We start from the raw sequence: 22,500 nt of genomic DNA, 5'->3' as shown, positions 1-22,500 counted from the left end.
TCGAAGAAACAGAAATGCCTTATAGAGCTTTCCGCCTTTGGAAAACGAACATTTCCCGTGTTTATTTCATATTTGTGCTTGTGAGTATCTTCAACATTTAGAGTTGGACAAATCCCTTTTCATTTCAACTGGAATTGCTTACATTCATTTTGAAGTCTTTTGTCATTCATTTTGAAGTCTTTTACAATGTATGTCGGCTTTTGTCCATTGCGTTCGTTATGCCCAAGACAACATTATTATGTTAATTTTGAATAAATTACTTAGCTGGAACTTGGCTCAAAATCTTTGACCCGTGTATAAGTCGAGGGCGATTTTTGGAGCTTCTTTTAAGGCCATAAAAGGTCGACTTATACACGGGTAAATACGGAATTTTAAGACTGAGTGTCAGTCTGGCCAGAGCAGTGATCACACTTTATCTACCAGTTGATGCTTTGTAATGAGGCTAAATATAATTTAGGCAAACTTAAAACCAAGCCAATGCAGCGGTTTCTCCTGTGATATCTGGGGAACTCCAGGGAGGTTTGCAGGGAAATTAACATGTACTTTGGCTTGAGTCACCTTGTTGCTCACTCACTTGCTTGCTCCTCCTCCTCCTCCTCTGTTGTTTGCTTCAAAAAATTGTTCGCTGGAAAAGGTGGCCTTTTTGAATTCATCATGTTTTATGATATGCGAGCTTAACTGGATAGTTTTTATGGCAATAGAAAAAGCATTTTCTTGTTATTCAAGGAAAAGGTTCTTCAGGAAACCTGAAGTACATGGTAATTTGACACGATTGAGTTTCTTGTCTTCCCGCTCGCAATGAAATAGGAAGAGGTTTTTGCCTCTAAGAGCAAATGTGTTGTTTGTTTCAATAAATTTTTTGCTGGAAAAGGATTCTGTGGTATTTTCTGCCTTTGTAAATTATAATATCATGTTATTATTATTATTATTATTATTATTATTATTATTATTATCATGTTGTGTATTGAATTTTCGAGCTTAAGGTTGAAATGTGATATGGGAGAATTTTTTTAGTATTGCTCTGTAAGCAGGAAGGGTTCACAGGCCTGTTGGAAGCCTGCTTGAGTTTCAACAAAATGAGCCCCAAAATCAGTGAAAAATTGTGACGCAGATGAATAATAAAGTAGCTGCTATTTCCAATATGCTGGAATTACCTGGTGATAAATAACATCGTACGCGTCTTGGAGATTAAATTTTGACTTTGCATAAACAAATTGTCAACCTAAAGAGTTGGGCGATTGTGATCTTTGTTTTGACTTCGCTCATTTCATTGTCAAACTGTATAACACTTGACAGAAAAAGAAACTTACAAAAACCCGGTATCTTGCCATCATTTGACACAGATGCTTCACTGTTTGGCGAGTAAACATGCCGTGGTAACTTAATCACGGCGCCCGCTGAATGCTGGCCATGTCACTTTCGATTTTGCGATTTGCTTGAACGCAGCAAAAATCTTCCAAAATGTTTGTCGCTGATCGTAATTTTTTATATTCTATGTTCACGGTTCAAAATTAATGTTGTTTTCATGTCATAAATATTTTATTCTCGATCGACCGTCCCGGAAACTTCCTTCAGCTCTTTCTAAAAACTGTGTATCAATAGTTATTTACTTTTGCATCAGTATTTGTTTTGCATAAAGCAAGCTAACAAAATCTGTACCTTGCTGAGTTCGCCTTAATAGTATTTTCAGTCCGATGCTTCTGTTTTAAGAGGGGATATTGTTTTGGTCTCCCATCCAAACACTAACCCCGCAGGACAGGGATTAACTTCAGTGAACTTTGGTATTACAAAGCTGTCATAAACCTATTTTGGGCATGGTATATTTGTTACATGTATGATTCATAAAGTTCTGTGAAGTTTTTTCCTTTTGTTTTACCGCATTTTTGTACAAACGAGATGCTTCCGTGAAGCATACACTGGATTGCTTGTGGTACGTGTTACAGAAAGTCAGAAGACACTGAATTGTGTGGTATTGATCTATAGCATTCCAGAACTTTATGAATCATACATGTAACAAAGGCAAGACTGATTATTCCACAGTACTGTATTTCCTCTTCTAACATGCTACAACAGGTTGCAAAATTGGCGAGAGACTCCCGTTAAAAAACACTTTTTCTAGGTTTCAATACCAGCCAAATCTACATGTAGAATTCAAACCTTTCCACTTCCCGCTTCCCTTTCCCCCTTTCAGTGCTGACTGTTTAAGTTCTCAGTGTTTTTTGTATTGTTACAACAAGTTGCAAAAATAGTGGAGACACTTCACCATCTTGAGGCATTATTAATTTACCTATTATCTCTCACACTGCAGCCCCCTACCCCTTTTATCAGTGTTGCTAGCAAGACAAAAAAATTGTTGCAAACTTAAACAGTCAACATTGAAAGGGGGAGAGGGGAAGCGAAGTGGGAAAGGTTTAAATTCTAGATAAGGCGGGTATTGGAAGCTAGAAAAGGTGTTTTTTTTAACGAAAGTGTCTCAACAATTTGGGAACAGTGTGGGAGATAATAGATAAATTAACAATGCCCCAAGAAGGTGAAGTGTCTCCCCTAGTTTTGCAACTTATCGTCTGATTGATTCGAATAATTTTGCTAGTCCGGATTTGAAACCTGTAGAGAATATCTTTATCGTAGAAAAGCAGGAACTAAAGAAAATTTAATAATCGTTAGATATCATATAAGCTCTGAAACACTTCAGGAGTTTGCACGCCAAGTACAAAGCACATTGTACTCAACACGAAAGGATATATAATATTATTGACATATGGCGGCATGGATGTTCAAGTGATTGGACTTACATGTACAATGTACATGTACAATGTGTATCATCACGAACAGAAGACACTGTACCATAATAAAGCGTGCAAAGTATTTTCCCCTGAAGATCTGATGCTCCAAAAGTTACACATGGCTCAAATTATGTAACACAATACCATTTATTGTGTTTCTAGGTGACGTCAACTGCGATGATGGCATTAGAATAATTTGAAAATCTTATACATTGTATTCAAAGGAACAGGACAATTCAACTCAATCCAATACATTACTAGACGATTCATTATAAATTTCACACGGTTAGAAATCATGTACACATTGTCTATTCCATTTACCAATGGTCTACCATTCAAGCACACCCTGCATTGCAACAGCAAGAAATACATGTATGATATCATATTATTTTCTGAGTGAAAAGCCGCACATAATATGCATGGCAGACCGTATATAGATCATTTCATATAAATGTCATAATGTGTAGCTGATGCAAATTTGTTCAGTTTTGTATCTCATTGTGAAACAAATGTTGCAAAGCAATTATCACACTTGGGTAGTTCCTTTTAAGCATTCTGCTCAGTCAGTCAGTCATCAAGGGTTTCTTTAGAAGCCGGTCACGGGCGGTAAACTGTTGTCTGCTTGTCAAAAATTTGCCTCTCACCGCCAGCTACTCTGCCTTGATTTTCTGTCAAACCATTGTAAAAGACAAGAGTGACCACCCCTTATATGATAAGCCCAGGCATCTAATTCAAAAGTTATTGCAACCCTTGCAATTTTCACAGATTCTGAAGTAACATCGCTGGTAATGGCGTCCCACTGAAATATGACCGCTAAAATCCACATATTTTTAATCATAAACAGATGTATTAATTTGATTTGATCAACATGTTTTTGCAGCAAAACGATCATAGATGTTTCTTAAGCTGAGTGATGTGCTTATTTACTTATTCAAATGAACGCACCCAAGTTGGTGATTAAAGGAGAATTTTTAGCCACCAAAGTGGAGGCTTTAGTCGCATTGGTGACCGTAGTGGAAACAATTTTGAGCCCTGAGTTATTGGAGCAGTAATGTCTGTTTCCCATACGTAAACAACAGCTAATTTTGTACATGTTGCGTGTGTTTTACATGTAGATGTAATGTGTTGATTGAAATATACAGCAAAATAATTTGACAGTGGTTTCAAGATGTTTCTAGCATCAAAAGCGAAAGGATGGAAATTGTACCAAATTATGTTTTCGACTTAACTCATAGCCTGTGTACAGCCGCCCACCGTCTGGAAAAAAAAATCGGAGAGGAGTGTCTGTGATTTGTGTTAGTAATGGTGTTCTGGAATAATTTTGCATACATTATTAAGTGATCTATGCTGACTAAAATTTGCAAGGCTCATATTTCTTTGGAGCTAAATTCTCAAAATGGTGGTCAATGAGGTAGATTTCAAACGTACATTGAAGAGCGTCTCTGATAGTTTAAAGATACCTTGGCTTTATAGCATAGAAGCACTCTTAAAAGGAAAGGATGTATTTGCAAGTCTTCCAACCGGGTATGGCTCTGATCTTCAGAGCAGCACAGATAATTGCCGTTATTTTCCTCGATATGTCCACATATCAAATAAAAATAAATAGCCAATCAAAACTTGTTGTTTCAATGATGTAATGATTGATGGGTAATAACCAATCAAATCATTTTCCACACATTCCAGGAAAAAATCACGTGGTATTGAACACAATTATCAACGGTAAATCACAGAGGCTCCTCACCGATTTTTCTTTTCCATAGACCGGGCGGCTGTACACAGGCTACTTACTGTATTTACCCGTGTATAAGTCAACCTTTTATGGCCTCAAAAGAACCTCCAAAAATCGCCCTCGACTTATACACGGGTCAAAGACTTTGAGCCAAGTTCCAGCTAAGTAATTTATTCAAAATTAACATAATAATGTTGTCATGGGCATGATGAATGCAGTGGACAAAAGCCAACAAGAAACTTCAAAATGAATGACAAAAGACTTCAAAACGAATGTAAGCAATTCCAGTTGAAATGAAAAAGGATTGGTCCAACTCTAAATGTTGAAGGTACTCACAAGCACAAATATGAAATAGACCCTGGAAATTTTTGTTTTCCAAAGGCGGAAAGCTCTAAAAGGCATTTCTGTTTCTTCAAACAAAAACTCGATCGTTCAACAGCTTAGTAACCTGGCACAATACCTCATGTTTGCGTGCAAGCATCGTCACTTGTGTTGCGTGAAAATGCTGGTTGGTAATAAATGTTTTTTATTATTTATACAAACCTGGCTGACTTAAATGCTTTTGCAAACTTTGTATTGTTTGGTTTATGAGTTTTGTTTGGTTTGGCACTTTTGCAAAGCCAGTGGTAAGAACAAACTTGAACGTGATAACGAAAGAGGACTGAGAGCTGTATACTGTGACTATAAATCACCTTATGAGGAATTACTGAAGAGAGCTAAGTCAACCACCTTATATAACAGAAGATTACAAAACATCGCAATATTTATGTACAAGATTAAAAACAAGTTGCTACCAAAAACTGTCATAGACTTATTTACTTGCCCTAATCATAAATATAATCTTAGAAATACTGATTTTTCAGTAAACAGTTTTAACACAGCGAAGTACGGTAAGAACAGCCTTAGATACTTTGGACCTCATTTGTGGTCCAAACTTAATTTAAGTACCGGTATAAGATCGGAACCTTCTGTTAGTGTTTTTAAGAACAGAATTAGAAAACTTGACTTAACATACTTGACCTGATGATAATTTTTTTTTTAAACACTATATATGTGTACATACATCTATATTTCTTGGCATGAACTGTGAACTAGTTTAGATTTATTGTATTTATATTTTCTTTCCTTTTGTCTCCCCCATTAGTAGGGAACATGTGCCTGGCTATAAGATTTGAGACTTAAATAAAGTTATTATTATTATTATTATTATTATTATTATTGTCATTTGAGAAATTATATAAGTCAAGGACCAATTAAACCTTGAACATTTTCACATCGTTTGCAAGTTATTTTCAAAGATTGACTCCTGCTTCCTGTGATGTTGTGCTTATCTCTAAGGACCTTTATCCTTGAACAACGAAACAGGTTAGTTTGAGGTTTACATGTTCGATTTTCTGAGAACTTTTTCGAAACTCAAGGACAAAATGTCTGCATATACGTACAACAGATGCTGAACCACAAAACCATATATATTAAGCGCTTTGAGGCCCTGATTTTTTTGTGTATCCACATTTCCAGAAATCAAAGAATACAAGATTAGTGTCCCATGAACATTTGACAAAGAAATTAAGAAATTGCTTTTTTTGCCATCAAAAATGGGGGTTGACTTATACATGGGATCGACTTATACACGGGTAAATACGGTAACTCACAGAAAGCACTGAAATGGCTTCAAATTGTCATACTGAAACCCCACAAAAATCCAGTTTATCCCTGGTCATTTTTAATTTACAGCAGATTGGAGAATTAAACTTTTTTTTTCAAAACAACACATTAAAATTTAATGCAAAATATATTCAGTACTAGTGTATGCCTTTCCGTACCAACATACAAAGTGACCATATGCAGGGGCGTCAAAAATGGCCGGTAACCAGCCAAAATAACCACCTACTTACTAATATTCGGCCGGTTACGTTCGTCTCAATTCGCTGTAAGTTAATACAGTATTTGCACAAACTTGTAAACCTTGAGAACTTCAAAAGAAAAGTATGTGTATCCTCTTCATTTTTCCAAGTCAAAGTAAAGATGCATAATAACTGTTTTTAACCTGTCTGCCTATCCACACGCGATCTAAGTGAACGGATTAGGCTCATAGAATGCACAGGAAATTTTCACTGCACAGGATCTCAGGCTTCTCCACATGCCAAAATGAAAGTGCCCAATTCGACAACTATTTAAATGGTATATCTGGGTTACAGTAATACAAAAATTATTGGAAGTATGATGATTGATCTTACATATAAAGACAGCCAATAAAAGAGCTGTTTAGTCCAGCTACTACTGTACTCCTACAGAAAGCAATGGACTCACCATTTGATGAGGAGATGCACTTGATATTTTGAACATGTCAAATACATTATTAGGCAGTGTCTTCGACCTCCTCTTTGGCTTCCCATCCTTTCTTCGGAAACTACGCGCACCTGAGAAATTTAAAGTATCAAATTTTATTAAATTTTATTATTATTATTATTATTATTATTATTATTATTATTATTAAGTCCTTCCTTTGATTAAAATACAGCAAAACTGCCAGAAAGACCTATAGATATCCTTACAACTTATAAACGGAAAATTACACATGTAATAGAGTGAATGCTTAAGGTCTTTTGTGAGCTGTTTAGGAAACATAAAAGTTTGCCAAATTGAACAGCTGGGAGCATAAACATAGTAAGTGACAATTTTCATGAAGCTAAATAATTTAGGAAAACGTAAAACCAAGGAAATGCAGCGGTTTTGCCTAGTATGTACAGTACAAGTATATTTCAGGGCATTCTAGGGAGGTTTACAGGGGCATTGACAAGTGCTTTGGTTTGTGCTGCTTTTTTACTTGCTTGCTTGCTTCTTTTCCCTCCCTCCCTCCCATACTTCGAGCCCAGTATACATTCCACACACTGGTTTTGTCAGGGATGTGTTGACAGGTGCTGGGAAGTGGGCTATGGCTTGCTGAGAGGTAGATTTTTCGAAGCAGCGTGCGTTAAGCTGTCAAGAAAGTTGTTTATCATTAGCTAACAAAGTGCTTGAAAAAATATAATTTTATATTACAACTCAAAATATGCCTTGTGCAGTTTACAGTTGAGTCCAATCACTCAATGGATAAAAATTGTTTTAAGTTTATGCCAATCGCCTTGTTTTCTTGCAGGTATAAGCACAAAATTATACACCAAACGCCGCTGCTGAAACAGAATTTCATCCCACGTTTTCTGCTTTTCGCAATACACAAAACTGCAAAAATAATTAAGTTAATTTTCTTTTTAGTATCCCCTCTTCTTACAGGAAAACCAAAAAAGCTCCCTTTATCCTCCAAATCCTTAAAAAGAGTAGCGATATCCCCATCATTTCATGAGTTACCTCACGCATCAGCCGTTGTAAAGTCTGGTACGAGCCTAGAACGCCCATCAGGCCAGCCACCATGCCTCCCACAACAACACATAAAGATTTTCTAAGGGGGAGTGGGTAGAGGCCTTAGACCAAGCCGCCATGTTTACAGCCGGTTACGGCCGGTTTGGGTAATTCAGGGGTCGTTGTACGTGGTCGGTTACGACCGGTTTGGATGCCGATGGGTTAACTTATTGTAAGAATAAATAACCCGGGAGCTCCGCTTTTAGGTGTGGCTAATTAAATCTATATAATTATTACATAATTATGTAATAATGGAACAAGATGAAATGAAATTAATACTGTACAATTACCTAGTGGACGCAAAGTTGACACCACATGTACACGTACATCACCTGGCGAGAAAGACTCTGAGTATCCCAAACGATGACGTCCAAACGAGTTCCTAGAGAATGGTGAAGTTGAGCTAGGGGTGACTTCACCCTGTCCACCATCTATGGTCACTTTAACTTCACTTGCTTGATCCCCTTTTGAGACAAACTGATCTGTACCCTCATTAAATGAACCCTTGCTTACAAAGTTCATTAATTCAGCAGCAGTGTCATCTTCAGGGCTTAGTACTAAGCCTGTTTCTGAATCAAGTGAGTACCGCTTCCCTATTATCAACTTTTTGGGTTTCTGTTTTTTCCTGATGTCAGATCTCGAGGCTGCATTATCAACATGATCTACCCCTGCCCCATCGATTGTTGAAATTCTGTCCCCTGCACATTCTGTTGTGGATTCATCAACTGTCACACCTGGTAATTTCAAATCAGACTTCTGTTCATCAGAATCCACAATTGTTACAAAAGTACCTGGTTCAACACTGTCTGTCAGAAGAAATTCTACATTTTTCCCCAAGTCACATTCACTGCCAATTAATGCATCTTCAAGACTTTTGATTTTTAAGATCTCTGCTTTTCTTACATCTCCAGACGTTAATAGTGTTTCTCCAGTATGTGTGGTACCAGCATCTGATCCATTGTTCTGAATTAATGGACTTGATCCAGACTTTATGACATCATCAGTGATATTCTTCAGGTCAGCCAATGTACTGTTAGGGACACTCAACTCTTTAAAAGGGCCATCCAGCTCATCATCTGAGCCAAACAAGACAGCAGAATCTTTTTCTCTATGATTTGAATCATGATGTGTGATCTCTGCTAATGAAGATCCTCCTTCAAAATCTTGATCCACAGCAGTATCCATCACACTCTTTGAATCTGCTTTCTCCAGATCAGAGGTAATATCATCCAATACTATTGGACACTCTGATTTTGGTGAGAAACATGCCAACATCTTTACGCCAGCATTAGACTCATCACCATTAAACAACAACACCTTTGACTGTACTGTGCTTTTTAAGCTGTCACTAAGAGTATCACCCCGGTTGTTATCATCTTCAGAGTCAGTTGTAACACTAACAAGATGTGTTCCACTTGGAAAAGCTGACAAAATTTCATTCAATCCATCCCCATTATCACTCATAAAATCTTCTTCCTGAAATAAACATAGGAATACAGGTACATTTCAAAAGGAGCCCCTTACAAGCATCAGTCTGTTGGTTTCCTGGGGTGGGAGAGTGGCAGAGGGATTTTGTACCCATGCAACAAATCTATTTAACAAATAGATTCCATGTTGCCCTGCGTCTGTAGTGTGTGTGTGTGTGTGTGTAGTGTGTCACTGATGATCTATTACTGAACAGACTCACGGCAACATGGAATCTATTTGTTTTATATAATAAAGAATTAAACTTTATTCGCATAAAAGCTGATGGTGACGTCAACCATGCGTCTGTCCTCTAATAGATCATAGGCAAGAACCAATCAAAATCCGTGAATAACTTGGGTTATTATATAAAACTCAGTTAAACCCATTCATACCTAAAACTGCCCCAATTAACAAGTAAAATAATAATTACTATTGTCTGGCATTAGGCAGTCTGAGTAAACTCTACATGTACATGGGTTCAAGGAGACCTATACTTGAGTAGACCTAGATCTTGTTTATTTCGACTATTGCAACACAAATTATCAGAAAAAAAGAAAACTATGAGTACAACAAGAGACAATGAACTAATGACAGACAAGTGACAAACACAGCTGTGAATTACATTTGACAAGAACTCTCTCAAGTTAACATGCACAATGCAACATAATGCAGCATAGTGCAGGATTACAGAAAAATAATTACCGTACTTATTCGGCTACAAGCCGAGACCCCAAACTTCTTATGGAAAAAATCAACTTGACTGACACGAATTGTAAATGCATAATACTCGGCTATAAGCCGAGACCCATTTTAGGTCTTGATGTGTATTGTCGACTATGGAATTTTCGTAATTTAAAATACAAATTGACATTGACTGAAAAATTATACTCAAAGCAATCAAATGAACACGAAAGATAAGAAACAAACAAGCAACGTGATCGTGAGGTGACGAATATTATTAAACAATTGTTGACCTCACAGGAAACGTGTCTTCGTACAACCGAAGCGTTTTATAAAAAGTTATTCGACTGGAAACCTTACAACCTCGCCTTTAAACTTAAAATAGTCGCCGAAGCAGAAGCTGTAGAAAATAACTCCGAGATCGCCGAAGAATACGGCATCAGCGAGTCGATGGTTCCGTCGCTGGAGGAAAGATAAGGCAAATCTGTTTAACAGGGAGCTTATCGGGGAGCGTATCCCGAGCTCGATCAACGACTTTTGGCGTGGTTTTCAGAGCAAAGAATTCAAGGTAAGATTTTCTCTTTAATGCGTACGGTTTTTTTGCTTGGAAATCCACTTGCGTTTTTGTTTCAAGTTTGCTATGGTGTCATTTGACAAGCTTGTTTACACGATCTGTGATGGTGCAATTTCGTTCCCAGACTCCTCGTTCCTTCGATGTGTAAACCAAGCTAGGCGCTATATTCCCGAGGAGATGGTGAGGCGTTCGTTTGAAAGACTTGTGGCACCTCTATAACGCACTCGACGGCACAGAAGACGATGCAGTCGTCGACGAGAATATTCCAGAAAGTGAAGACGAGGAAATGGACGACGAATTCGAGACAGACAGAGAGGAAGAAGACGAGCAGTAAGATCGATCCCGATCACGGCTCCTTTACGAGCCACCAACTAATAAAAATCCATATTACACCAACAACAACTTCTCTTCATTTTACAAGTAATTTAGTTCGGCTTGTAAGTGAATACACGTTCATTTGCTGCTGTTTTAATTTGCTGAGAAAATTATTTTTATCAAAAATACTCGGCTATAAGCCGAGACCCCTTCTACGGCTTCAAATTTGCCCAAATTGAGTGAGGATTTGTGTAAAAATCCCTCGGCTTATAGCTGAATAAGTACGGTAATTCAGTTTTAAAAGAAACAAAGCATGATTATAACGTGCAGTAAAAGCTCTGACTCGCAGTTATAAACAAGATGGCGTCTAAAATTTAATGATTCCATTACTAAAATATTTTGGGGAGAGCATGCCCCGGATACCCCTACAAGGCAAGGACCAGATGCCTACTAGTCAAGTCATCTTGTCTACTACTCAAAACCATTTTGACTGGGCTGCTTACATGTACACTTGTTTAATGGCATTGTCTGCCTTAATTGATTCAATTTTGATTCATTTTTAATAGTTCCAAGATTAAAGGGATATGGTCACCGTCAGCTGTTGCACATGTGTGCTGAACACCATAAATTTTAGCTACTCCGTTGGTGAAGTTAGGAAATGTTCATAACTTAAAAGGATGACTGGGTCGGAGAGAAAACTGATAGGGCTTTCAAAAACTTTCTTCCTACGATGAAGGACTTTGTTTTTTTTCTTCAAACAATAATTTGCAATACATTCATATCAAATAAATCTTGATTTGTCTGATTCCTGCAATTTTTTTGAAAATGCCAGGAAAACTCGCCCTGAAGCTCATGCTTCGCCAGTGTGCCCCCAGAATTTTGACAGGTCATTTCAAACGATTAACAAGTATTTACAAACTTTCAAAGCAAACTTCGACAACTGCAAAATCAAATCTCCGCCAGACTTTAGGCAACACAGGATGTTTCCTTCAAAAGCCGGGAAACACATGATGACGCATTGCCCCCAATTCTCCATAGTGAATTCAGCAAATTTGGTCACCTTTATTGCATGCCTTTGACACCCACAGGACCAATAGGATTTTTTGAGACATTTCTATGCAAATTGAAGAATAATTTTCTGCCACGCACAGCAGTTCCCCAGCATCTGCCAGTAAAGTTTTGTTTACTTCACCCTAGAATGGACTCAAAATACCTTGTTATCTGCCTTGGAAACAAGCCTTTATTAAAATGTGAACAAAAAAGATTGTTAATATGACAAGCTACACTGTATGGTATTAAATCTGTTCATTAAAACAACTGAGCTGCCCATGTCCGTCTTTCAGCTGCCTGGCGCTTTGTCACTGATCAATTGATTTTATAATGAACCATCCCTTTAAATAATCACATAGGATGAATTAAAGCATGGGTGCGTTGGATTGGGAAATCTGGATTTAGATCTTAAAATCAGGATCTTCAGATTTCCAATCGAACACATAATCCGAAAACAGATTTCACGACAGGTTTTGTTAATTGAAATCCTTACCCGACATGGATTTTCCAATTAGTGAATCCGCGAAAAAATCCATTGTCAGATTTTGTGTTCGATTGGAAATCCGAAGATGTTTCAGATTTTAAGATCTAAATCAGGATTTCCCAATTGAAAGCACCGTATGAAACAAAACAGCTTTTCAGTTGTAGACTTAAAATCGAATGAAGACCTGAAAGGACTGAAACAGATTTCAAGCAGATCAACTCCATGTACAAAATTTGATTTCGGGTTGAAGTAAACACTTTTCAAAACTATCAGTAAACTAGTGTCCAGGTTGGCACGGTCCCACTACAAACCTACTGATTCACACAGTTATTTGTTGTATTCATCGTCACATCCATCACATGTCAAGAACTCCATTCCTTATTCTCAATTTCTTAGACTTCGACGTCTATGTAGTGATGACTCCGATTTTTCCAGCAAATCAGAGTGCCAGTTCTTCGAAAAACGTGGCTATCCTGTCTCTGTGGTCAAAGCGGGCCATCATCGCGCCCAACAATTTGATCGACAGTCATCACTACAAACGTCACAAAAAGATAAGAATGACAGAATTCCATTCACCCTCACTTTCCATCCTCATAATCACGCAGTCAAAAGCATCATTCTCAGTAATTTTAAATTACTCCAAAATGATCCCGAGACTGGTAGAATCTTTTCGCAACCTCCACTTATTTCATTCAAACGCGACAAAAACGTAGGCAACTTTTTAGTTAGAAGCGCGCTCAAAACCAACGACCAACCCGGCACTTTCAAATGCGCGCGCTCACGTTGCAAAACTTGTCTTTTCATTGTTAACACTAGCAAGATATTGGGACCTAAGCGATCTGTTAAGATCACCGATCGTTTCACATGTACCTCCGCAAATGTTATTTATTGCATAACCTGTACGTTATGCAATAAATTATACATTGGTGAGACAGGTAGACGACTAGGTGACCGATTCCGCGAACACCTTCGCGATGTTGAGAAGAATGACAAGGATGCATCTAAGCCAGTCGCTCGCCATTTTAATCTGCCTAACCACTCCAAAAAACACATGGCTATCTGCGGCCTTTCCCTACATCTAGGTACGACGGAAAGCCGCAAGAATCTGGAACAACAATTCATCTTTCAAATCGGCACCCTTAATCCTCACGGTATTAACGAACGCTTTTCTTTTAACTAATATATTCCTATTTTTCACGTTGCCATGTTACCACCAATAGCGTAGCTCCTACTCTACTATAAAAACTACACGTAACCCATAATCCCTCGATTCGCTCTGACAAAGGGCTAACGCTCGAAACGTCAGCTTTTAGAATCTCTGTACGGTGGTCAATTTACATTATCAACTCCGTTGATAAACCAAATTTTCATGTCCCTTAAAGTTGTGTTTTCCTGGTGACTCAAGTCTGATAAAAATGCCATCATCATACACAGGGTCACGAACCATGTATTGGCATGTCTATACACAAGCTCTATTAATTAAGAGAGAATGACTAAACTACTGAGAATGACTAAACTGAGCACTTCATCACTTACCATAAATAATCCACTGCGCTTCTCAAAGAAGCGCACATCGTATTCTCCTTCAGAGCTCGTGTTTGTACTGGATGAAAATTCCTCCTCACTTTCTGTGTCTGTCTCCACCGCTCCTCCTGCTGCACCTTTGGCGTCTGTATCAGCCGCTGAATCGCCTTTTGACGACAATTCAACAGGGTCGGCGGTTAAACGAGAATTATTATTGCAGCCACCGTTACAAACGAAAGATAGTTGATCATCTGAACACGAATTTCCAAAATCTTCTGTAGAATTGAAAACGTTTGTATCGGAGATTTGGATTCCAGAAAGATCCGGACCACTTCGAGCTAGCGCCAGTAAATTACGACTATCACCTTGGTCCTCTCCGTTTGTTTGAATCTTTATAGAAGACAGGTCTTCGCTGTTTTCTGATTCTGTGGATTTTTCATTCCCATTTTCCGTCAGATTTGATAAAGACGACGAAATATATTCAGAAGTTGTTTCAGCCTCTTCAGCAGAAAAGAACGAGTCTTCATCTTGACTTCCACTTGTAATATCAGGGCTAATACAACTTTCAAAACCGACTCTTTGTTCTTCTTTAATATCCCTGAATACATTGACGACAACCTCTTGACTTTCTTTTGGACTTACTTCGAACCCCGCTTTATTCACAACTTCGACGAAGTGTCTAGTTTCCGCGATGGAATTTTCGACTACAACCCCGGAGGGGCGCTGCTGGTCTGTTTCCACCGCGGAAATGTTTATCGATGACATTCCATTCTCCCTTTCACGAGAACCAGTGTGGTTCATAGCACTAACATGTGGTGTTACATTAATTTTAGCAGCAAAGTTTTCAGGTTCAACTTTGCTATCCAGTTGATCAGCTGTTGACATGTTCCCATTTAAGCTGTGTTCATTATCCAAGTTTATAATGCTCTTGCCTTCGCATAATGGCTGTTGCGAGGAACTTCCGTTCAATTTATTCTTCATTCTTTTTGGTCGTGCCGGAGGAGTAACATTTACCTCTTCTTTGACTTCAAAACAAGCTCCTGTAACAGCTATTTTCTCCTTCTCTTTTAAAGCCATTTTCAATCCAATAGATTTCCTGCAGGAAAATGGTATCGATGATCACAAAATAAACTTAATGTTTGTTTTTAAGACATGCTACCTGTCCATTATCCTCAGTAAATGGTGTCTTCAAATAAAGAAAGGTTGAAACACCAATTCAATGTGAAATATACAGCAGACTACACAAGGTGACATTTGTCACTGACTGCAGTACAAACAGATCATGAGAACCAAATCGTCACGTGGGATGATTGTACGACATGTTTGTTGTTCACACGGAAGTCAATTTGCAGGAATGTGATTGGTTTGATGCGAAGCGAACGTTTCACATGCATAATTTTCTTCTTAGCTTGGCCCCTGGGGTAACGTTTGCACGCTTCGCTGCTATTCGATCGATAGTTCTGCTCCTGACCTGTTTTCCATACTTTGCTTTTTTCTGGTGATAAACTTTGTAATTTACGCGTTGGTCATACCCTACAAAGGTAAGAGTATTTGCGACTCTAAGCTGTGAATTTTTTCTCCCAATATAAAGCTAATATAAGTCTTCAACGAACACAGCAAACACTCGCGGTGGATTTCACCGTTGCTATTTGGAGTTTATTTGCCTATCGAAATAAGGTGTTATTGTACGAGTTTTGAACGGAATCTTGGAAATTTTCGCTTGGAGTTTCTCCGTGTGGCGACACAAGTCCGAATCATGCTTTGAATGGCATATGAAATCGGGCAGCAATGGTTGAACTTTACAGATGGGGCCGGCGTTTCAACAATCGCGATATCGTGCAACCTTTCGATATCGTCGTGATGGAAATCAAGCACTATATAGCTATAGCTACAATAGATGAATGCGCTGTGAAGCTCAATTTTTCCCTGTTTTCGTCTTGACATTCAATTGATTGCTAAACGGATCGCCTTTTTCCTTCGAAGAAGATAACATCAATGCGCTAACTTTTTTTTTAAAACCTAATACATTTTTAATTAGTTTGATTATAGTTTTACCTTGTAGCAGGGTAGTATTTAGAATTCCGTATCTTAAGCATAAGCAAATTTGTTGGCATTTTTGGCCTGTTTAATCCTGTAAAATGTGGATGAAACTTCAAAATCCTTCCCGCCCGCCCCCGGGCAAAGCCCGGGCATTTGAACTTTTGAAGATTGGATCGTTCAAATTCCTGCCCCCTCGGGCCAAAATGGTGTTCAAATGCCCTACCCTATAGTCGCATTTGTCTATCATACCCTACTAAAGAACAATCGTCGTTGGCTCCTCCTGTCTTTAATGAAGATCTTTTGAAGACCTTTTGTGTAAGCCAATCGCTCACAAATGCTACATCTCTTCCTTTAAACTCTTCGTCTTGTCCAAACACGTCTTTTATAACTGTCAGCAACGCCCGAAAAATATTATTTGAAACCTGACACTTAGGTTCAATTTTCCCCACCCCACGCAGGTGAAGGTCAAATTTCCCACTTCCCGGGCTCAGAAGATAGTCAAATGCCCAGGGTTTGCCCCGGTTGGGGGGGGAGGGGGATGTTGAAGTTTCGATTTGATCGGCACATTAGCCTTGTCTTTCAGGGAAAGAAGAGCTTTTAATTATTCCAATATTAGTGTACTAAACTGAAACATCTCAGCTGGTCACTTGATACAGAATAAGGTGTCTTTAAACCATTCCCTATACATGTCACTGAAGTTAGGAGAGACTTGTTAATGTTAGTAGAGTCTTGATTTGTAGGATACATTAATTTTGTACATATGCTGTAGCTTTGATCTGTTCCCACCTACTTTTTGTTTATGAAATGAACAACTTTTTCACAATCTTAACACAACCATTTTTTCTGGTAGTAAAATGTAATGTACCTGAAAACCATTCCTACATGTGAATAATTGAAGTGTCGGCCTGCATGAAACTACATTGTAGAAGTGCATAACTTCTTTATTGCATTGGGAAGCGTCACTGGTTACACTAAAATTGCGGACGAGAATAATAATTTATTTGTACTGTAACTTTGACTAGCCATTGGTGGCTTGATTTAACTTCACTGTGACACTTCACTGCACCCATCTTAACTTAGCTGGCTTCCCTTTGAAGGGAATTTGGTTGATGTGAAGAAAGCTCGAGAACAGGGCTGTGGTCAAAGATCAATAATTATTACTAACAAAATTAATGGGGTTATGTGAGGGCACAAACCTCAGAAATTGTGGTAGCCACAGTCTTCTTATGAATCTGACAGAATTCTTGTTTTTGTTGAAGCTGTAATTTTCACTGAAAGGTTCGTAAATTCAATTAGTAATTTTTTTTGGGCTCAAATTAACTCATTGACTCCCAGGCCTGGGTTTCCCATTGACGAGAAAAATCGTCTGGCGTTCAGGGTTCTCATTAAGTGCCAGCAGCCAGCTAAAAAACCGGCTACTTTAAATTTAGAGCCGTCTACTTTTCGGTCATAAACTTGCTATAAACAACGACAAAGCGCTTCTCCCGCCACCTACTTTTATATTTAAGCCGTCTACTCCAAAACATATTGAGAACCCTGGGCGTTAGACAGAGTAAAATACTCTGCCTTTAGACATTTAACAATTATTCAGCAAAATTGCGCAGAATATCGCCTGATACTTAGCCGACGATGCCGTAGGCTGAGTTGCTAAAATCAGGTGATATTCCGCAAGATTGAGAAGGATAATTGTTTTATTATTTAACACAATTTGATGACAAAGCACAATTTTCTACGTTTATTGGGGGGAAAAGCTGGAAAAACTACCATTTTTTTAATGAGACACAAAATTACGTATATCACAGGATCCCGATATCTGTTGATTACATGTGGCGAATATTGAGTGCGCTTTGACCATATTTGGGCATTGTCACAATGTGTTGAATTGTAAAGTAAAATACTAAGTATGGTCGGTTCAGGCCGGCTTGGAAGTCAAGGGGTTAATTAAGAAAATTGACTTAAAGTGCACTTAAACTCATCGGCAAGATGAGCTTGGAGTTAGGCACCTGAAAGAGTCATGATTGACTTGCATGTCCACACACAATGAGGGGGAGACCTGGTAAGCCTACCACAGTCCACCACCTATCCAGAACCGGTGCCTGAATAACCGGACAGATAGTGGTAGAGAGACCATGGACCCCCAAAAACAAACCAGGCAAGCAGCCAAATAAATATGCCTGCAACCATCACGCAAGCCTCTGAAGGGGTGCGAATGTACAGTTGGTAGGCATTGCTAGTCCAACATCCCAGCTTCTGAATGATTTTATCCAGAATGCCATTCCTGGCTGCAACTGTTGCTGATTTTATCCTGAAGATGTAACTAGAGAAATTCCCCGGAATACACGCACCCTCCAATATCTGACACAACCAGGAGGTAAGCAGTGATTGCGTCAAAGGCAAACCAGATTGCAGTAAAAAGAATAGACCTGGGGCATTGCCTCTCCGTACCAAGTATGCAAGGACTGCTTCCACTGCACACAAGGGTGGCTAGGCCCGCCCATTTTGGAAGCCTTGATTTTCACACGCAGGCATGAGGGTTGAAGTGTCCAGTCAACTGCTACATCCCCAACCTCTAAGTGAAGTGCTGGAGAAAATCTACATGACTGTAAACTCTGCTGATTGTAGGAACCCAAAATATCCTAGAGTGCAGGCTGCCCAGAACTTGCAGTGGTCATAAGAATTCATGTCCAGAGTCTGAAAAATGGTAGCCAGGAAGCAGTCTGTAATCGGGAGTCACTGGGACATTGCAGAACCATGAACCCGCTTAATGCATCAAACCTCCCTCTGGAGTCTATGACAATTAGACAAAGGATCTGGAAAGCCTTGTTCGATGTGCAAGGATCTCACTGCCGATAAAGATACCTTGATGGATGTGCCGCAAGCAGTGAGCAAGGAATGTGGCAAAGAGACACATAGCCTGCGTAGCAAGCGTTCCTTTTCGACAAAAAGAGCTTCGAAACGATTTTCCGCAAAGTGGCCGCGCGGAAGTTGGGGCAAGAGACTGAGGGAACGCTTGCAAGAAGACCCCCTATTTTTGAAAAACGCCCACCTTTTTATGGTTGACTTGACACACGCTGATTGACGTCTTATTAACAAATTAGCCAATAAGAGATAACCATGTTAACACCTGTTGACTTCCGACAAAACAAACCGAGGCACTGAGGAAACACCGAGTGATCAACGCAGAATTTGCCAGTGTGATTTTAAATGTTAAATTTGTAACGACAGCTTCTAAGCTGGGTACGACTGGTTATGTTGCTTCTGAGAATTTGTTTAAACCATCAAAAAGAAACTTACAGGCAAATTCTATCTGATATTTGCAGAGCAGTTGGAATAGAAGTTATCGAAAACAACAGCCAGTTTTCAGAACTTGTAAGCAATCCGTGCGCTCTTAAAATACGAAATTTAGAAATATATAAACTCGTACAAAGTTCGATAGGTAGTAAGTAAGGCCGTAAAATGCAAATCTCCAGCAAAGCTGACCATGAAACCATTCAAATAGGTTTAAGTTTAAAACTAACGACGATTTCAGTGCGACTTGCTGGCTATTTTGTTGGTGCAGAGTGGTTGACAAAATGGATCGTACTAAATCTCCTGGAAATTACAGGCAAACCTCCTCGCTAGTTTGATAATCCACAGTACGTTTTTGGTCAAATCGTCACGAAATCGTAGATGAAATAGCAAGTAAAAGTGCTTTAAAAAATCGAATAACTTTACAAAGGAGCTGCTTTCTTCTCACAATAATTAAGAGAAGATTTAACAGGCTGCGTAGTTGTCTTCATCTTGTCTCAATCCATGATATAGGTAGGACTCAAGCTTACATTAGGCAAGGTACGCAGAGAATTTGACGAATTTCCTTGATCCTGAAACATGTGGATTCTGAGTTCACAGGCATTTTATTAATTCACCCTGCGTAAATAAAGTATCTTTTGCAAGCGAGCGAAAAGCTCACTTCAGTTCAGTCCAAACTTTTCGTCGACAATAAGCGCTGCCAAAGTTTTGTTAAATAACGATCGAATCTTTTGCTTTTAATGAATTACAGAAACACCATAGCAGCTTCGGCTGACACGTAAATAATATTGAATTTCCCTTGATGGATATTGTCCAAGCAGTCCAGATTTTCATTTAAATTACAGGCTGTCATTCCCATAGAATTCACCTCAACCACTTACTTGATTGCGTATTATGCTTTGAAATGGAGAAATCACAATGATACTCGAGAAGCCGGTTCTTCGTTTTAAGTTCTTTTATTTCACACTCCGCACATCATGACAAACATCTGAAAAATTAAGCTTTTTCCGAATCCTGTTGGCAAAACGGCCATTACATCTATACAGTTAAAGAGATGGCACATTGACAGTTCTTTTTTCCTTTACAATGTAACACCCGAGACCCGATTCGCTCAGCTTCGACACACGATTCAAAACCTTCCACATCTTCCACCATTGCCTTTGTCACGCTAGAACTTAGGAGAAATATTTTGCTCCAGAATTTGTCACCTGTCAATCATTGTGACTGTGCCGCACCAATCAGAAGCCCCCGTTCGTGGGCGAATGGGTTTTTCAAAATAGGGGGTCTTCTTGCAAGCGTTCCCTCAGTCTCTTGCCCCAACTTTTGCGCGGCCAGTTTGCAGAAAATCGGTTCGAAGCTCTTCTGTCGAACAGGAACGCTTTCTACACATGCTAAGAGACACAGGGCCCATTCATCCGCAGGGCAGGGGGAACCAGAAGAATGTAGTTTTCCAAGTTGCTGGCAGAAGCTAATGAACTTGTTCTGTCGCACTTAGTGCATCAGGTCGGGCACCCTTGACGTCCTGGCATTGAAGATAGATGCAACAGCCTCATTGTCGGAACAGAAGAGAGTGTGCTTCTGGAACCATCCCCGCCCCCACACATGTGCCGCAATAACCACAGGAAACATTTCCTTGTAAGTGTTTGAGAAGGGTATTTGTTCACAGGCCCATTACCCATAGAACAACTGAGTTTGGTAGTATGCCCCATAACCCCCTGACCCTGCAGCGTCAGAGGTGCCTTATAGATCCACACTGGGGGACAAACTAGGAAACAGCCAGAAAGTCACCCCATGCCATTGCAAGAGGAACTGATGCCACCATGGCAAATCCAGCTGAAACTCTTTATTCAGGCGGATTGGATAAGCTCTCCTCCAGAAACATCTAAGCAGATAGATTATGCGTCTGATGAAAGTCCTGGTGGGCCAGACAACCTTAGCAGCATGGTGCAGATGACCTATCAAAGACTCAAGCTGTTGCACAGAGACACCCGGGATTCTATCAACTCCCGTAAGGACTCCAACTTGTCAGATGGGAGTCGAGCTGTTTTCGTGACAGAGTCCAAAGGAATGCCAAGTACAACAACAACGTAGACTGACCTTCACACTTTTTGAGATGGAGTGGCAGACCCATATGCTTGCATACGTCCAATGCAGTAGCCAAATACTTGGCACAAATGGGTGAAGTGGGAGGACCAGCTAAACTGAAATCATCTGAGAAATGTGCCAAGTCAGAAACGTTGTAGTTATGAATGATAATCCATTCCACAAGGGACACTACCGAATCAAAAGAGAAGCATCAAGTTGACGAAAAACTGTCATCCACATGAATAAGGGGCCAGCCACCCTCCCATGAGAGACTTTGTTAGCCAGATACTTGTCAACAACTTTAGCGTGCATTAAGGCCAAGGGCTTATTCCGTTTTGGCTGACTTAAGCTAAGTATTGTGGCTAAAGGCTAGGTGGAAGGCCTGGTGCGAACCCTCCGCAACGTAGGCTACCCTGCCTTGATCTGGGTGATTCTTCAGTTCTGTGGCAAACTGCTCCACACATAAGGATGTCACCCCATCTACTGGTTTAAGGCTGGGGGGAGCTAGAGTGGGAGACAACAAAGAAACAAAGACAACAATTCAGGCAAACCACTGCTAATTGAGTGCGATTTAATAGCACAAAAATAATCATACTGAAATAATGACGGTAATAATTATAACAATAAAATAAACGAGGTAATCAAACAGGCAATCACGCTAAATATGAAAAGCACAACAAAAGTCTATAATGTCACATAGACACTGTAACAAGGTTCATTAGTTTCGCCAAGATTTGACCTTATCACGAGGGGCAGATTGTGAGCGCGAATGGCGAGTAAGCTGAGCCCCAGAATTACCAGGACAGGTGGTGGGTGGCCTGGTGGTTGCCTGCACAGTTAATGCAATGATGAGAGTACTTGCACGCAAAGTAGGGCGAAGAACATTTTCCCCAGTTCCAAGAGTTGCAACAAACATTGCTGCAGAAGAGTCAATCGCTTCCATGGATTGTGGGAACTCAGTTTCTGAAGATGAACGTGCTGAAGGTCCTGCTGCATGGAAGTTATACAGTTACATGTTTATAGGGGACCAGTCGGTGAGTTTGGTTGCCGTGACATGCTCTGTGAAGGCCTTATTGTAAGT

The 22,500-nt window shown here is 39.5% G+C and overlaps 2 protein-coding genes across 4 annotated transcripts in view; one reads left to right on the top strand and one right to left on the bottom strand.

The window, feature by feature from the left end:
- The window catches only part of LOC138041933 (uncharacterized), a 58,235-nt gene extending 42,937 nt beyond the window's left edge, over positions 1-15,298 (bottom strand). Inside the window, exons 1-3 of one of the 3 annotated variants that reach the window (XM_068887627.1) lie at positions 14,019-15,298; positions 8,202-9,387; positions 6,823-6,932 (exon numbers count right to left, since the gene is read on the bottom strand). In XM_068887627.1, the coding sequence (XP_068743728.1) occupies positions 6,823-6,932; positions 8,202-9,387; positions 14,019-15,083 (2,361 nt within the window). In that variant the 5' untranslated portion in view covers positions 15,084-15,298. The remainder of the gene's footprint in view (positions 1-6,822; positions 6,933-8,201; positions 9,388-14,018) is intronic. The other 2 variants (XM_068887625.1, XM_068887626.1) reach the window with 2 other exon arrangements.
- Positions 15,299-15,331: 33 nt separating this feature from the next.
- LOC138041936 (pyruvate kinase PKM-like) overlaps positions 15,332-22,500 on the top strand; it is a 21,167-nt gene continuing 13,998 nt past the window's right edge. The window contains exon 1 of the mRNA XM_068887631.1: positions 15,332-15,547. The gene's annotated coding sequence lies outside the window, so the exon portion shown is untranslated. The remainder of the gene's footprint in view (positions 15,548-22,500) is intronic.

The sequence above is a fragment of the Montipora capricornis genome, chromosome 3, assembly GCF_036669925.1.
Source record: "Montipora capricornis isolate CH-2021 chromosome 3, ASM3666992v2, whole genome shotgun sequence".
NCBI classification, from domain to species: Eukaryota; Metazoa; Cnidaria; class Anthozoa; order Scleractinia; family Acroporidae; genus Montipora; species Montipora capricornis.
This window is presented reverse-complemented; position numbering and strand designations above follow the sequence as displayed.